We start from the raw sequence: 17,658 nt of genomic DNA, 5'->3' as shown, positions 1-17,658 counted from the left end.
TGTGACCCCCATGTGGGACAGGGACTGTGTCCAACCTGATTAACTCGTATCTGCCCTAATGCTTAGGACAGTGTTTGACACATAATAAGTACTTAAATGCCATAAAAAAAGAAAAAAATAGGCTATGTGGACAATAACAGTAATAATAATAGCCATTAAGCATTTATTAAGTGCTTACTAGGGGCCATGCACTGTACTAGCCACTAAGGTCGTTAAATCAGAGATAATTCCTGTCCCACAAGCTGGAGAGAGAACACACTGAATCCCCATTCAGTAAAAACCAGAATAGGGTTTTTACTGGAGGGACAGGACCTGGATCCCTCATCAGATCATCAGCCCTAAAGGGAAGGGCCTGTGTATTCTCTTCCCTCCCGCCTCTGCTGCTGAACTCAGGACTCCGTACCCACACTGGGCCTGGACGGCCTGACTGTATCTGGACAGAAATCCCCTACTACAACCCAGCCCTCACACTTTGGTCCTCTAACTCCAACCTACTCACTCTGCTTCCATCTCCTTGCTCTGGCCATCCACTCTTTGTCCACATCCTTTGGCCTGGAACTCCCTCCTTCATATCAGAAAGACCACGACTCTCCCCTCCTTCGAAGCCTACTAAAAATCATGTCTCTTTCCAGAAGTCTTCCTTACTAGCTGCTCATTTCCCCTACCTCTTCACTCTCCCATCTGCACTGTCTCTGCACCCCTTGAGCACTCACCCCACTCCCAGCCTCACAGTCCTTATGTACATATGCTGTTCCCCTACCTGTGATTTATTTTAATGTTTTTCCCCCACTAGGCTCCTTGAAGGCAGGAATTATGACTACTGAATCTATTGAATTATACACTCTTAAGCGCTTAGTACAGTGTTCTCCACCTGCTCAAAAAATACCATGGATTGATTGATTAATTAAATGAATGCTAACCATACCTTCCCCGTCCAGTGATATTCTTTCAGCTCTTGGTCCAGCAGAAGGATTTTTTTGGATGTGTTATTTGTTAAGCATTGTTCTAAGCACTGGGGTAGATATAAGGTAATCGGGCTGGACATAGTCCCTGTCCCACAAGGAGCTCACAGATTTAATCCCTATTTTACAGATGAGGAAAATGAGGCACAGAGAAGTTAAGTATGCCCAGTTCAAGGTCACCCAACAGACAAGTGGCTGAGCTGGGTTAAGAACCCAGGTCCTTCTGACTTCCAGGCCAGTGCTCTATCCATTAGGCCACACTGCTTCTCCAAGACTTGCAGTGGTCCCGCTGCTGCCGAGAGCCTGACGGGCACAGTGGCACACTGGAGAAAAGATGGAGAACCGGGTCTTAAGAAGGGACGTGTCCCTTCCTGTCAGCTTCACTGGACTGATGGAACAGATTCTGCAGGGAGCCGACACTGGAAATGGACTTGGGGCACTTTTTTTAAAAACTTTAAATGGTATTTCTTAAGCTCTTACTATGTGCCAGCCACTGTACTAAGCACCGCAGTAGATACAAGTTAATCAGGTTGGACACAGTCCCTGTCCCACATAGGGCTTACAGTCTTAATCTCCATTTTACAAACGGGAGAACTGAGGCCCAGAGAAATGAGGTGACTTGTTCAAGATCACACAGCAGACGAGTGGCGGAGCTGGAATTAGAACCCAGGTCTCTCTGACTCCCAGCCCCGTGTTCTATTCACTAGGCCACGCTGCTTCTCACTTTTTGCGCTAATGGGGCCTTGTCCCATGCACTTAGGAAATGGAAGTGCAGAAATGCAGGACGATCAGTCATTAAGAAGGTCTGGAACTCTGGTCCAGACTGTCAGAGCTCTTAAAGAAAAATTACAGTATGCTCCATGGAGTTCGTTATATCTTGTTGGCAGAATTTTAGCTATAAAGGGTTGTTTTAAAGCCAGGAGTAACAGTGTAGATAAATCCTTATTCCTAGGATACATACATTTTTCACTCTCTGAAATGAGTTCTTTACATTTTCTTTCTGTGGTTGGCACGGAACATAAAATGTTATAGATCCCTAATTGCAACTTCATAGCCTGCATAATTTTAATGAAACTCTTTGCTGTTATACACCTTGAAATCCGGGTGTGCACAAGGGTGTGTATATGAGAATGTGTATAAGTGTGTGTATGTAAGAGTGTATATGAATAGGTGTGTGTTGTGAGTATGTGGATTACACATGTGGGAGTACACGTGAGAACGTGTGTGAGGACGTGGCTGAGTGCGTGAGTGTGCTGAGGGCAGAAGTTTGTGTGTGTGTGAGGGAGGGAGGGGAAGTATGGTGTCCCTTGGCTGTCGTGTCCGAGATTCCGGTAGGGAATGGTCATTCCAGAGGCCAGTTGGAAAAGTTGGATTCCTGAACTCGAGGACCTCCTGGGAAATGTCCCGAGGCAGATAATGGAGAAAGGCTAAGCTTACAGTCTCTCAGTAAATATGTTTGATTGATTGAAAGGCAAGTCTTTCTCTGGAGAAGGGGGAGAGTGCATCAGAAATGGGAGCCAATGCTGCGCTTCCCCTCTCCTCTCCTCATCCCTGCACCTGAGCCCATCTGGGCTGCTTCCAGATTGTCTAATGCACAGTCTGAAGCCCACAGAAGTTAAGTGATTTGCCCAAGGTCACACAGCAGGCCCACATTGAGCCCATCTGGGCTGCATCTAGGCTGGGGTCTGAGTGTCTTTCCCTGAAACGGGTCCAGATTTGGAGAGAGGGCTTCTAGCGGGCTTGGCTCCTGGGCCCAAGCCCCGCTCTCTGCTGGAATCAGTGTAGCCTTGTGGATAGAGCACGGGCTTGGGAGGTAGAAGGATCTGGGTTCTAATCCCGGATCCACCATTTGTCTGCTGTTTGACCTCGGGCAAGTCACTTCATTTCTTTGGGCCTCAGTTACCTGATTTGTAAAATGAGCATTGAGACTGTGAGCCCCATGTGGGACAGGGACTGTGTCCAACCCGATTTGCTTGTATTCACCCCAGTATTTAGTACAGTGCCTGATACAAAGTAACCACTTAACCAATATCGCATTTAATTGATGGGTGCCCTTTAGACTGTAAGCGTGTTGTGGGCAGGGAATGTGTCTGTTTATTGTTATATTGTGCTCTCCCAAGCGCTTAGTACAGTGCTTTGTGCATAATAGGTGCTCAATAAATATGATTGACTGATTGACTCTGGCCTAGTGTCTCAGAGTTCAGGGTTGGCCTGTGAACCTAGCCGGGACTTCTCTACGTGATAGAGCACGGTTGCTGGAAACCCTGATGATGTCCTTTCTCCAGATGGGGATGGGTGTCCATGCCCCTGCCAGTTTAGATAGTACTTTTAAAAAAATTGGTACTTGTGAAGCACTTACTATGTGCCAATCAGTCAAGCAATGGTATTTATTGAGCACTTACTGTGTGCAGAGCACTGTATAAAGTACTTGAGAGAGTACGACATAACAGAGTTGATAGACGCGTTTCCCGCCCACAACGAGACTATAGTCTAGAGGTGGGGGGAGGCACTGTACTAAGCACTGGGCGTGGTTTAGTGGAAAGAGCATGAGCTGGGGAGTCAGAGGTCTTGGGTTCTAATTCCGGCTCCGCTGCTTGTCAGCTGTGTGACTTTGGGCAAGTCACTTAATTTCTCTGTGCCTCAGTTCCTTCATCTGTAAAATGGGGATTAAGACTTTGAGCCCCACGTTGGGACCACCTGATTACCTTGTATCTAGCCCAGTGCTTAGAAGAGTGCTTGGCACATAGAAAGCATTTCACAAATACTGCCATTATTATTATTATACTCTGCAGAACAGGCACTCTTTCTCTCTCTCTCTTTCTCTCTGGCACCTTAGCTAGATTTGACATTTGGTGAGTGAGGGGGGAAGAGGGGACTTGGAACAGAGGGTAGATGCCCCCCTGCAGCTGGTGGTGTTGCCCTCTGTGCCAGTTTGCCCTGGGCAGGGGTGGGTAGTTCAGCCCCATTGGAAAGCAGAATCGAGTGGTGCCCCAAGCCACGAGGATTGGGGCATCCCTGTAGAGCATCCACTGGGAGAAGGAAGCCGACTGCTTGGTTTGGGAGAGGGCTTCTGTGACGGTGGGCGTGGGAAATGGTTCTGTGGGTCCTCAAGTCCTTCGGGAGTGGCCGTGGGCAGCTGTCTTCCAGATACAGGTTCTCCCATTTGATGTGGCGGGTTGAAGCTCAGTCAAAGGCATACGACAACCATTTCTTGAGAAGCAGAGTGGCCTAGTGGAAAGAGCACGGGCCTGGGAGTCAGAGGACCTGGGTTCTAAGTCCATCTCTGCCATGTATATCTCCATGATTCTATTCATCTTGATGATGTTGTCTTGTTTTGTTCTGTTTTGCTCTGCTGTCTGTCTCCCCCGTTTAGACTGTCAGCCTCTTATTGGACAGGGATTGTCTCTATCTGTTGCCTAATTGTACATTCCGAGAGCTTAATACAGTGCTCTGCACATAGTAAGTGCTCAATAAATGCTATTGAATGAATGAATGAATGAATGTGAATGTTTCGTGACTTTAGGCATGTCACTTAGCTTCTCTGTTCCCTCATCTGTAAAACAGGGATTAAGACTGTGAGGCCCAAGTGGGACACGGCCTGTGTCCAACCTGATTACCTTATATCTACCCCAGTCCTTAGTAAAGGGCCTGGCACATAGTAAGTGGAAACAAATAGCATTATTGTTATACATGAATAATAATAATATTAAGACTGTGAGTCCCATTAGAGACATGGCCTGTCTCCAACCTCATTATCCTATATCTACCCCATTGCTTAGTACAGTGTTTGGCATATAGTAAGTGCTTAACAAATCTCATCATCATCATCATCATCATTATTATTATTAGGAGGAGGAGGAGAAGGAGTATTAACACTGTGAGCCTCATAAGGGGCATGGCCTGTATTCAATCTGATTACCTTGAATCTACCCCAGTGCTAAGTACAGTCCCTGACAGATAGTTAACGCTTAACGAATACCATTATCATTACAATTATTATTAGTAGTAGTACTATTAAGATTAGGAGCCCATGAGGAGATTGGCCTATGTCCAACCTGATTACCTTAAATTTACCCCAATGTTCAATACAGTGCCTGCCACATAATAAGCGCTTCACAAATACCATTAAAAAAAAAATTCCGGGTTCCCTTGGGGAGAGCAGTTTGTCCCACTTTGGTCTGGACGGGGCTTCAGGAGGGCACTAAAGGGCCGGGCACTGGGCCAGGCTCAGGGAACCAGCCTCCCATCCCCACCCCCTGCCCCATCCTGCCTACCCAGATCTCTCCGAGAACCATGGCAACACCTCAGGCCTCAGTTTCTCCATCTGGTAAACGGATGATCTGAGTATGAAGAAACATGTGCAGAGAGCCCCTGGTTAAAACTCCCTAGCCCCAGGCCTGGGCTAAAGAAGGTTCCTTGCAGGCCGATTCTCAAAGTGGGAGATACATTTTTACATGCTAGGGTTTGGATGAAAATAAAGTCCAATTTACTTAGCAGAAATTGAAATTTCTCTTTGAACAAGCTGACGCTGGCCTCGGCCGCTCAGCCGCCTGCTGAGCGCTAAAATTCATCCATTATTTGCCAGCCCAGAGAGTCTGATAATGCAACCTCCCGGGAATTGGGCCTGTACATCCACAACTGGCAGATGTCTCGGTTTGCAGATAATAATAATAATAATGTTGGTATTTGTTAAGTGCTTCCTATGTGCAGAGCACTGTTCTAAGCGCTGGGGTAGGTACAGGGTAATCAGGTTGTCCCACGTGAGGCTCACAGTCTTAATTCCCATTTTACAGACGAGGGAACTGAGACACAGAGAAGTTAAGTGACTTGCCCACAGTCACACAGCTGACAAGTGGCGGAGCCGGGATTCAAACCCATGACCTCTGACTCCCAAGCCCAGGCTCTTTCCACTGAGCCATGCTGCTTCTCTCTGATCTTCTGTCTGTTCCGAGCAGCATTGGTCAGAGCGCTCTAGTGCAGTTAGTCAGTGGTGGAACTCAGGGTCCAGAAACTGCCCCCTTTGAGGTCTGCCCCAAATCCCTCCAAGTGCAGCCATTTGGGTTAAACATGGCCTCCATACCCATCTCTCCTCTTCCAGTCGGATCAGGTTGGACACAGTCCCTGTCCTACATGGGACTCACAGTCTTAATCCCCATTTTACGGATGAGGGCACTGAGGAACAGAGAAGTGAAGTGACTTGCTCACGATCACCCAGGCAGACATGTGGCAGAGCCGGGATCAGAATCCAGGTCTTTCGAACTCCCAGGCCCATGCTCTATCCACTAGACCATGCTGCTTCTCATGTGGCTGCTACAGTTCCTAGTGGGTGATCAAAATCTCGCTGGGAGGTTCCCAACATAGTGGGAAGAAGCAGCACAGAGAAGCAGCGTGGCCTAGTGGATAGAGCTCGGGACTGAGAGTCAGAGGGATCTGGGTTCTAATTCCAGCTCTGCCACTAGTCTGCTGTGTTACCTTGGACAAATCACCTCACTTCTCTGTGCCTCAGTTACCACATCAGTAAAATGAGAATCAAAACTGTGAGCCCCAAGTGGAACAGGGACTGTGTCCAATGTGGTTTACTTGTATCCACCCCTATGTTAAATACAGTGCCTGGCGCATAGTAAAGTGCTTAACAAATATCACAATTATAATTAATATGACTATTATTAATTAATTCAAGCCTGCCAGCCTCAGCCACCCAGTGGTACCTAGTCAGCCACCTAGTGATAGTTAGACACCTTGCCTGCTCCTTTTTATGGTATTTATTAAGTGCTCCACCCATTAGGCCACGCCGCTTCCACCCTGCCCGTCACCCCAATGCCTTGGGGCGCCTGTTGCCATTTGTTCTGGATTTGCCCCGGGAGAAACCCTGCCTTTTCCTGCTTCCTTTAATTTCACCTCCAAATCTCCTCTGCCCTTAGCGTTCAACCATGTTGAGCATGCATGGTGGTCAGTGGCTTCCCACAGGACCTGATTGTGGGCTCTCTCTGTCGGGGGTCACTCGGTTTCTCCTTACTGAAAGATCTCCCAGCTGGCCGTCACCGGCTTCGAGGACCGATTCAATGACCGAACCTTCCGAGACAGCCTGCAGAGGTCTGGGAACACTGATTTCCATACATTTGTTCTGGGAAAGGTCAAGGATGAGAAAGACAGGCAGTCTGGGAGGAGAAGGTGAGAGACGCTAACCACGTTCATCTGTCAGGAAACGTAGCTGCCAGGGTGTTGATAAGGGAGGGGTCTGAGCGGAGAAGGCAGGGGCCGGATCTTTCTCAGGAGAAGCCAGGTCCAGAGGTGTTTTAAAGGAGAGAGCATGGCGGGGTTGGGCTCAGCGGGTCTCTTGGACCAGCCAGGGACGGAGAGGGTGAGATCTGAGAATCAGGCAAGGGACTGGGACGTGACAGATTTTCCTCCGAGAGCTGAAATTTCGACCTGTATCTCCAAACGCTCCCTGTGATTCTGAGGCACAGGCAGAAGCATAATAATGATAATAATGATGCAATTTGTTGAGGTCTTGCTACCGTTCTAAGCGCTGGGGTAGAGACAAGCTAATCGGGTTGGACACAGACCCTTTCCCACAGGGGGCTCGCAGTCTTAATCCCCATTTTACAGACGAGGTAACTGAGGCAGAGAAGTGAAGTGACTTGGCCAAAGTCACACAACTAACAGGTGGCAGAGCTGGGATTAGAACCCATAACCTGCGACTCCCAAGCCCATGCTCTATCCACTAAGCCAAGCTTAGGGGAGGCAATCGTCAGAGTGAGCTGTGGCTCAATCTCCTCAATTTGGTGTAAAAATAGATTAAAGGAGACGCTCGGTCTTCAGGTGCCCGGGAGCTATGATCTATGGAAGTTAAGCAGCGTGGATACATAAGCTGTTTCTTCTCAAATACTCCTCCCTCACGAGCCGGAAACAGCCGTGCTTGGATCCGTGGGGTTGTTTGAGTTGGATGACTTTCTCTTCCTCGTGTCTGAGGATGAATCCAGAGCACCGGTCTCTTTGCAGAAACCTTTGAAGAGCTGGATTTTTTTTTTTGTTCCCCTTTCAAGTCTGAGATAATTAAAGACTGGTGGGCTGACGAACGGAGAGGGGAGTCAGAAAAGAGTCCCTGCCTTTTTGGTGGCATTGCCTAAGAGACCCCTCCCAAAGAGTGAGGGAGTTGTCCAGTTGTCCGTCAGGATAAAATTTTCTGTGACCCTCTCCCTCTCCCCGGTTTAGTCATTAGAACTAAGCTCCTTGTGGGCAGGAAACAATTCTGTATGTCCCAAGCAACTAGTACAGTGAACCTAACCAAGTGGGTGCTCAGTAAGCATCACGTACTCCTACTCTCGGACTGCTTTTCTTAGTTCCCATCTCTGATTGACCAGAGTGGACAGGGCTGGGGGAGGGGGACACTCAAGCTTCCTCCCAACCCTATGGGGAAACAAAGCAGTTAGTTTTCCACCGTCGTTCCAGCAACCGTCACCTCCTGTAGCGACCCCGGGAACAGGACTCCGTGCCAGAAAGCCCAAGGGGCAGCGCACCATCAGGCCGCCCGGCCAAGCTAACGCGATTCCTTCTGACAGTCTTCCCGTAGGGTGGCGGCTTCTCATTGCAAATGTTCACTCATTCAATCGCATTTACCGAACGCTTACTGTGTGCAGAGCACTGTATTAAGTGCTTGGGAAAGGAGAAGCGGCGTGGCCCTGGGCAAGTCACTTCACTTCTCTGGGCCTAGTTGTCTCATCTGGAAAGTGGGGATTGAGATTGTGAGCCTCTTGTGGGACAGGGACTGTGTCCAACCTGATTAGCTTGCATCTACCCCAGCGCCTAGAACAGTGCTTGAGACATAGTAAGCGCTTAACAATACCATTGTTATTATTAACAATAAAGAGACAGTATTCCCTGCCCACAGCGTGCTTATCCTTTCACTGGATTTATGGACAACCAGTTTTAGCTCATTTTTCCAGGTTGCCCATGAATTTGGCGATGGTTGGCAACCCTTCTTTGACATTGGAATCGCAAAGACCCCTTCTCCCACACAGAGGAGTTGGAGGGGAATTTAAATGGGAGCTACTGATGCTGGGGAAGGGGCCAGCGAGGAAAAGCTTAGTACAGTGCTCTGCACTCAGAAAGTAGTCAATATATAGCATTGAACGAATTAATGAGTTACTACAGTGCTTTGCACTCAGTACTCAATAAATATGATCGAATGAACGAGTTTGTCTCGTGGTGAGCAGAGTTCCCAGGGGTTGGACACTCCTGTCCTCTCGGGCTACCCGAGCGATCTGACCCGGGCTCTGTCCTTCCCCCCCGTGTCCACAGAGGCCCCGCCCAAGCCAGAGGAGACCGCGGCAGAAACGTTCACCGACTCATCTCTCTTCGCCCACTGGGGCCAGGACCTGAGCCCGGAGAACAGGCGCATGGCCCTGAAGCAGTTCCAGTACTACGGTTACAACGCTTACCTCAGCGACCGCCTGCCCCTGGATCGGCCTCTGCCTGACCTGAGGCCCAGCGGGTGAGTCCGGCTACCCGCCCCCCTCAGCGCCTCAGGCTCTGGCTAAATGTCCAGAGATGTACTGAGTCCCCAAGGGGGAGACCGCCTCTCTGACTTGAACCTCCTCAGGGAAAGACCCCCATCTGAGCACCTGGAAGACGGGCCTGAGCCCAGCCTTTGAGGACTTTATAGTGCTCTGCACACGGTAGGAACTCTATTGATTGATTATAGTCCAACAGAGGAGAGCGTAGATATAGCCTGGAGATATTTCATGGTTTAAGAGTGAGAGGAGAGATATAACAAATAGTAGTCATAGTAGTAGGCGTAGCAGGATAGTAGTTAGCAGTGCTTAATAGAGTGCCTGGAACACAGTAAGTGCTTAACAAATACCACAATTATTATTATTATTGTTAGCAGGAGGAGGAATAATTGTAATAGTTGAGGTAAGCCTTTTGTGGGCAGGGAATGTATCTGTTTATTGTTATATTTTACTCTCCCAAGCACTTAGGACAGTGCTCTGCACACTGTAAGCACTAAATAAATAAGATCGACTGCCTGACTGACTACTAGTAGCTTGTTAAGGGCAGGGAACGTGTCTGCTAATTCTGTTGTATTGTACTCTCTGAAGTGCTTAGTACAATGCTCTGCACATAGTAAGGGCTCAATGAATACGATGGATTGATCGACACTATTAGTTGCCTTTGAGGAGGTTGTGACAATGAGGGAGATTGTGACCATAGCCTGGAGAATATTTAATGGTTACGAGTGATAGGATGGGAAAGGGAGTGGGAGCGTGCAGTTTTAAGGGCCACGAAATTCGGTTTCAATATTCCTCCCTGCTGTCACCAGCCTTTATTGCATCCCGGGCCATCTGGAGGGTGAAGGCTCAAGTTGCTTAGGGGGAACGGACAGAGCCCGAGAGATCCCTCAGAATGCTTGATGGAGAAGCAGTGTGGCCTAGTGGATAGAGCACGGGCCTGGCAGTCAGAAGAATCTAAGTTCTAATCCTGGCTCCGCTACTTGTCCGCTCTGTGACCATGATCAAGTCACTTCACTTCTCTGTGCCTCAGTTCCCTCGTCTGTAAATGGGGATAAGACTGTGAGCCCCATGTGAGACAGGGACTGTGTCCAACCTGATTTGCTTGTATCCACCCCAGCACTTGGTACAGTGCCTGGCACATAGTAAGTGCTTAAATGCCACAATTATTATTATTATTATTATTATTATTTTTATAAATGCCTCCTTCTAGGGCTCTCCCCTGACTTGCAGCCTTCTGTTAGCCATCAGGGTAAAAAAGTACTAAAAGAACTCCAGAGTACTAGACTCCTTTGGGTACAATGAAGGATACTGTATTAAATAATCATTTGCATTTGAATAGCGCTTTTATGTAACCCCATCACTTTTCACATTACTTCTCTCATTTCGCCCAGGTCCCCCATGAAGTTGAGAGAGACAAGTATTATAATTGATCCCAGTTTACAGATAGGACCCAGGGGGTTAAGTGACTTGCCCAAGGTCACACAGCAGGCCAGTGGCAGAGATGGGACTGAAATGCAGGTCTTCTTCCCACCAGCTCAGGCAGTCATTTTCCTCTAGATTAAGATTTCAAAAGAAGTGGGTTTTCTCTGGCTAACTGGAGTAAAGAATGCCGGCACTATTTCCTGAGGAAACAATGCTGCCCCTAGGATTCGGTTTGAGTTTTTCATTACTCTAAATTATTCAAAATGGGAGCATATTCTTGTAGCAGAATCAGCCGTCACATTAAATTAGGGGCTATATCACCATCTCCAGCAGACTCATCATCATCTTGGTAAACTGCAAATCACGAAGCAGTTTGGAGGTCGAGATTGCAGGAAAGTTTGTCGGCTAGAGGAGGGAAGAGCCGGGGGGGGGGTGAAGAAGGAAGAGGGAGAAGAAAGAGGATCCAAAGGAAAAGCTGCTTTTCCAAACAGCAGAGTCCCAGAGGGTGAATCTTGATATGTTCAGCCAGGCAATCTGGCCCCAGAGACCACTTTGAGAGTAATCGATCAATCGTATTTATCGAGCGGTTGCTCTGGGCAGAGCTCTATACTAAGCGCCCAGGAGGGTACAACAGAGTTAGCATCATCAATGGTATTTATTGAGCACTTACTATGTAGAGAAGCAGCGTGGCTCAGTGGAAAGAGCACGGGCTTTGGAGTCAGGGCTCATGAGTTCGAATCCCAGCTCTGCCACTTGTCGGCTGTGTGACTGTGGGCAAGTCACTTAACTTCTCTGTGCCTCAGTTCCCTCATCTGTAAAATGGGGATTAAGACTGTGAGCCCCACGTGGGACAACCTGATTCCCCTATGTCTACCCCAGCGCTTAGAACAGTGCTCGGCACATAGTAAGCGCTTAACAAATACCAACATTATTATTATTATTATGTAGAGAGCCCCATAATAAGCTCCCAGGAGAGTATGGCACGACGGAATTAGTGGACACATACCCTGCCCGTTAACAAGCTGACAGTCTAGAGAAACACGGGGTTCACAGTCTTAATCCCCATTTTACAGATGAGGTAACTGAGGCCCAGAGAAGTGAAGTGTCTCACCCAAGGAAACACAGCAGACCTGTGGCAGAGCCGGTATTTGAACCCATGTCCTCTGACTCCCAGGTCCAAACTCAATCCACTCCAGCATGCAACGGCCTCTACCTCTTCCTGTGACTGCAGTTGGGTGGTAAAGGATGCCGCCCGGAAGCTTGGGAGACCTTCAGGCTGTGGATGCTACCTGAGACTGCTCCCCGACTCCTTCCAGCCAATTTTGCTCCCACTTTTCCTGTAGATATTCAGCTCGTTACGGGCGGGGAACGTGCCTGCTAGTTCTGTTGTGCTTAGTACAGCGCTCTGTACATAGTAAGCACTCAATAGATGGCATTGATTGATTGATTTGCCTTCTCAAGGGAATGCTGGGACTACCCGGCGGGCAGTTGGGCAGACCTCAGATTATGGTGCCACCCACCTGGCTCCGCTTCTGGTTCTTTGGCTTGGTGGGTTTACCCGAGGCTACTGTTCCCAGGTGGTTGTTGTGGAGTGAGGGCAAACTTTGTCGAATAAAAAGACTCTCTCCCAGAGGTTAACTGTGGTAGCCACCCCAGGCTTCCCCAGGGGAATTAGACTTTGATCCACAGGAAAGAAGATGGTTGAAATAGCCTGGTCTGGTCAGGAGTGGAGCCACTTTAAAACACTCAATTACCTTGGCCTGTCCTACCTCACCTCACTGCTCTCCTACTACAACCCAGCCCACGCACTTCGCTCCTCTAGTGCCAGCCTGCTTGCTTTACCTCGATCTCATCATCAACCCCTCACCGCGACCTGCCTCCGGCCAGGAACACCTGCATATCTGATCACTCTCTGCAACTTCAAAGCCTAATGAAAGGCCCTTCTCCTCCAAGAGGCCCTCCCCAACGAAGTCCTCATTTCCTCTTCTCCCACTCCCTCCTGCATCCGCCTTGAACTTGGATTTGCACCCTTTATTCACCCCTCCCTCAGCCCACAGCACTTTATATCCATATCTGGAATTTATTTGGTTGTATGTCTGTCTCCCTCTCTAGACTGTAAGTTTGTTGTGGGCAGGGAACTTGTCAACCAACTCTCTTATAGCGTACCCTCCTCAGCACACGGTAAGCGCTCAGTTAACGCGATTGATTTGTGTTCAGTGCAGAGAGGTTGACGGCAACAAGCCCACCGTGGAGACCAGAGGGGAGGCTGTTCTCAGAATGCTCCTTGCCTGATTGAGGCACCTCGGGACAACTTCAGCATCATTCCTAGGCCTATTTGGTTGATGGAAGATTGCTGGGAAGGTTCGGTCTCTCCAAACGCTGCAGAGACCTCTTTCCCACCCTGGGGAGCTTGACCCAATGCCGGCTCAATTCAATCAATCAGTGATATGTATTGAGCGTTTACCAGGTGCAGAGCACTGTACTGAGGACTTGGGAGAATACAACAGAATTAGCAGACCCATTTCCTGCTCATAAGGAGTTTACATGTAATTAGATCATCACATTCTTCTTTCCTTGTTTCCCAAACTGGGAAAACTGTGCAAAAATGTCAATAAAACCCTCTAACACAAGCATTGGCTCTGAGGAACACTGAGGCACGCTATCGTACACTGGCTCAATAGCCTATTTTAACAACCCACATTGAATGCACAGGCACCTGAATGGGTAAACATAGAAGAAGCGTAGCAGGAACACTAATTTTATTACACAGAACTGCTCCTTGAGGTGCCAGCAGAAGGTTTGCCCAGGATGGCGGTGTTTGAGCGTCGAAGGCTCTTGAAGCGCAGAGGAGATTTGGGGTGAGCTCACCCACGTTAACATTTCTGCCTCTCCAGCAGGAGGTGTCAATTTCAGCCAGGAGCCTTGGTGACATGTTTCCCGGGAAACGGATGCTTCTGAGTTGGCAGGACAATCCTGGGGGAGAGATGACAACCCACACCTGCTTTGAAGAGGTCCGTTGCCATGGGGATCGTGTAAACTACTTTCCGCTCCTGGCGGAGAATCCTTCCACGGCTTCTGATTTCCAAATTCCAAGAATTTTCCCACAGCAACTCTCGATCCTGGGGCTTGTTGCTACACTGTACACCTCCTTCCACGATCACCTTTAAAAATGTTAATTCTCTCGATCGTAATTATTGACTGCTTACTGTGTGCAGAGCCCTGTACTAAGCACATGGGAGAGTACAGTACAACAATAAACAGACGCATTCCCTGTCCACAATGAGCTTACAGTCTGGTGGAAGGAGACAGACATTAGTATAAATAAATAAATTATAGATATGTACGTTAAGTGCTGTGGGGCTGGGAGTGGGGGAAGTGGGGGGAAGAACAAAGGGAGTCGATCAGGGTGATGCAGAAGGGAGTGGGAGAAGAGGAATGGAGGGCTTAGTCGGGGAAGACCTCTTGGAGGAGGTGTGCCTTCAACAAGGTTTTGAAGCAGGGGAGAGTTTGTCTATTCCTCCCTTTCCCCTGCTTTGACTCTTCTCTTTTTATCTCATGAAATTCTTAAAGGATACGCTCAGAAAGAGCTGCTTATTTCTTGGCTGCATCATGGTGGTCTGTCTGCTTCTGTGTTCTCCTAGTTTTCAGCTGTGGTATATTTTTTGAGGCTGAAATTTACTGCCGTCTTAAACCATTTCCTCTCTTTTTGCTTTCCCAACTCCACCTCACTTTACGGCAGCTGTTTGGTTACCCCACTGTCATCATCCATTCTCCTCACATCCCACCCACCCCAGCTGGATTGAGGTGAGCCCAGTCTCAAAGCTAGCAGACTGGTTTCCTCTTCTACATTGTAAATTTCTTGTGGGTAGGGAACATGTCTACCAACTCACTTGTATTTTTTTAAATGCTATCGGTTTAGTGCTTACTATGTGTCAGGAACTGTACTATGCACTGGGGTAGATTCAAATTAATCAGGTTGGACACAGTCCCTCTCTGACACTGGGCTCACAGACTTTATCCCCATTTTACAGATATGGTAAATGAGGCAGTGAGAAATTAAGTGACTTACCCAAGGTCACACAGCAGAGAAGGGGTGGAGTTGGGATTAGAACCCAGGTCCTTCTGACTCCCAGGCCTCTGCTCTATCCACTAGGCCATGCTGCTTCTCTCGCTCAAGCACTTAGAGCAGTGCTTACCGAGAAGCAGCATGGCTCGAGAAAGAGAGTGGCTTAGTGGTTAGAGCATGGGCCTGTGACTCAAAAGGTCTTGGGTTCTAATTCCAGCTCCGTTCCTTGTCTGCTGTGTGACCTTGGGCAATTCATTTCACTACTCTGCCATACTGCCCCCATTTTCTGACGGCTTCCAAAAGGAATCAAGAAGCAGCATTGCCTAAGGGAGAGAACACGGGCCTGGGAGTCAGAAGGCATGGGGTTATAATCCTGGCTCTATCAGTTGTTTGCTGTGTGACCTTGGTCAACTCTCTTAACTTCTCTGTGCCTCACTTTCCTCAACTATAAAATGTTCTCCCTCCTATTTAGATTGTGAGCGCCACGTGGGACAAGGACTTTGTCCAACATGATTATCTTGTATCTACCCCAGGGCCTAGAAGAATGTTTGACACATAGTAAGCGCTTAATAAAGACCATAAAAAACAAACTAGTGATCGATTGATCTACTTTCTTTGCCTTTTGTTCCATCTTGAGAAGCAACGTGGCTTAGTGGCAAGAGCCCGGGGCTTGGGATTCAGAACATCATGGGTTCTAAGCCCAATTCTGCCACTTGTCTGCTGTGTGACCTTGGACAAGCCACTTAATTTCTCTGTGCCTCAGTTCCCTCATCTGTAAAATGGGAATTAAGACTGTGAGCCCCATGTGGGACAACTCGATTACCTTCTATCTACCCCAGCGCTTAGAAGAGTGCTTGGGACATAGTAAGCGCTTAACAATTACCATCATCATCTCGATCAGCGGGCTGCCTAGGTAGCAAAAGAGCCTGAGGAGAGCTTGAAATCTCGACTGGCTTTCTGTTTCAGGTGCCGAAATCTCACATTTCCCGAGACCCTCCCCGAAGTTAGCATTGTGTTTATTTTCGTCAACGAGGCTCTCTCGGTGATTCTACGTTCCATCCACTCCGCCATCGACCGGACCCCCCCTCACCTGCTGAAGGAAATCATCCTCGTGGATGACAACAGTAGCAACGGTGAGTTCTTCCTTGGCTTCTGATGCACCTGGGCCCTGCTAGGTGAAGGAGCCGTTTTCTCGTCTACATCTGTTCCTGCCTTGGGCCAGGTGGCACCCAGGGATGGGAGCTACCCGGGCAGAGAAGGCGTTGGTTGGAGCGGTGTTCACCCATTATCCCTCTCCTGTTTGTGGCTTTTCCGCCCCACCCCACCCTCCCCTCAGCGGTGTTCACCCATTATCCCTCTCCTGTTTGTGGCTTTTCCGCCCCACCCCACCCTCCCCTCACCGCCCCCCCCCCCCCCCCAGGTTCCACTCTTCTGCAGTGATTTCACACTTTATATGCAACTCTTGGGATTTCAAGATCTCCAAGAGCCTCTTTCTGCCCCCAAACTTCATACTGGTCAACCCCTGATCAGTCAATCAATTAATCAGTGGTATTTATTGAGTACTTACTGTGTGCAACACACTGTATAAAACACTTGGGAGAGAAGCATGGCCTAGTGGATAGAACACAGGCCTGGGAGTCAGAAAGACCTGGGTTCTAATACCCGCTCTTCCGCTTGTGTGTTGTGTGACCTTGGGCAAGTGGCTTCACTTCTCTGGGCCTCAGTTACCTCATATGCAGAATGGGGATTAACGGCATGAGCTCTGTGTGGGACATGGACTGTGGCCGGTCTGATTAACTTGTATCTAACCCAGTGCTTAGAACAGTGCTTGACACATAGCAAGCGCTTAACAAGTACTATAATAATAACAATAACTGTTCCTACAGTAGGAGCTCAATAAATACAATTGATTGATTTGCAGATGTGCATCTCTGGGATCCTGTGTTACCTGTGTTGATAATAATAATAATAATGATAATGATAATTGTGGTAGAGTGAAGTTTGGACTGCAGTGGGGAGAGACATGAGACAGGGAGTTCAGTGAGGAGGCAGATGCAGTAATCAAGACAGGATAGGATAAGAGCTTGGGTCAGTGAAGAAGCAGTTTGGATAGAAAGGAAATGAGGGATTTTAGCACTAGGATTTGGGCTTTCAGCCTTAAAAGCGTCAGAGTGTGACTGTAATTATGTCCAACCCGATTTGCTCGTATCCTCCCCGGCGCTTAGTACGGTGCCTGGCACGTAGTAAGTGCTCAACACATACCATTATTATTATTATCGTCCCAACGGCTGGGACCGAGGTGATTGGAGACCTACCTTTCCGGAAGCTGGCAGGGGTGAGCGAGTGGATAAGGGGTGGACAGGGTTCCCTATGAGGACAGGCAAAAGGAGGGAAGAATCTTCGGACTGGAGAGATGCACATCGAGATAGGACAGAATTGAACACTGTTGTGGGCGGGACATGTGACAACGAACTCTCTGTTGTACTCTCCTAAACGCTCCGCACACAGTAAGCACTCAATAAATACCCTTGCTCGATTGATTGATTGGGCCTTGACCTTGGGCAAGTCCCAACTTCTCTGTGCCTCAGTTCTCTCATCTGAAAAATGAGGATTCAATCCCTGTTCTTCCTCCTACTTTGACTCTGAACCCCATGTGGGACCTGATCATCTTGTCTTTCCCTCAGCGCTTGGTAAA

The 17,658-nt window shown here is 48.4% G+C and overlaps 1 protein-coding gene across 2 annotated transcripts in view; it reads left to right on the top strand.

Annotated features, from left to right (window-relative positions):
• The window catches only part of GALNT18 (polypeptide N-acetylgalactosaminyltransferase 18), a 199,987-nt gene that overhangs the window by 119,612 nt on the left and 62,717 nt on the right, over window positions 1-17,658 (top strand). For both annotated transcript variants that reach the window (XM_029061515.1, XM_029061514.2), the window contains exons 2-3: window positions 9,264-9,456; window positions 15,930-16,096. In XM_029061515.1, coding sequence (XP_028917348.1) covers window positions 9,264-9,456; window positions 15,930-16,096 — 360 coding nt within the window. The remainder of the gene's footprint in view (window positions 1-9,263; window positions 9,457-15,929; window positions 16,097-17,658) is intronic.

The sequence above is a fragment of the Ornithorhynchus anatinus genome, chromosome 3 (assembly GCF_004115215.2).
Source record: "Ornithorhynchus anatinus isolate Pmale09 chromosome 3, mOrnAna1.pri.v4, whole genome shotgun sequence".
Taxonomy (NCBI): Eukaryota; Metazoa; Chordata; class Mammalia; order Monotremata; family Ornithorhynchidae; genus Ornithorhynchus; species Ornithorhynchus anatinus.
Note: the sequence above shows the minus strand (reverse complement) of the source record. Positions and strands in the feature narration are given on the sequence as shown.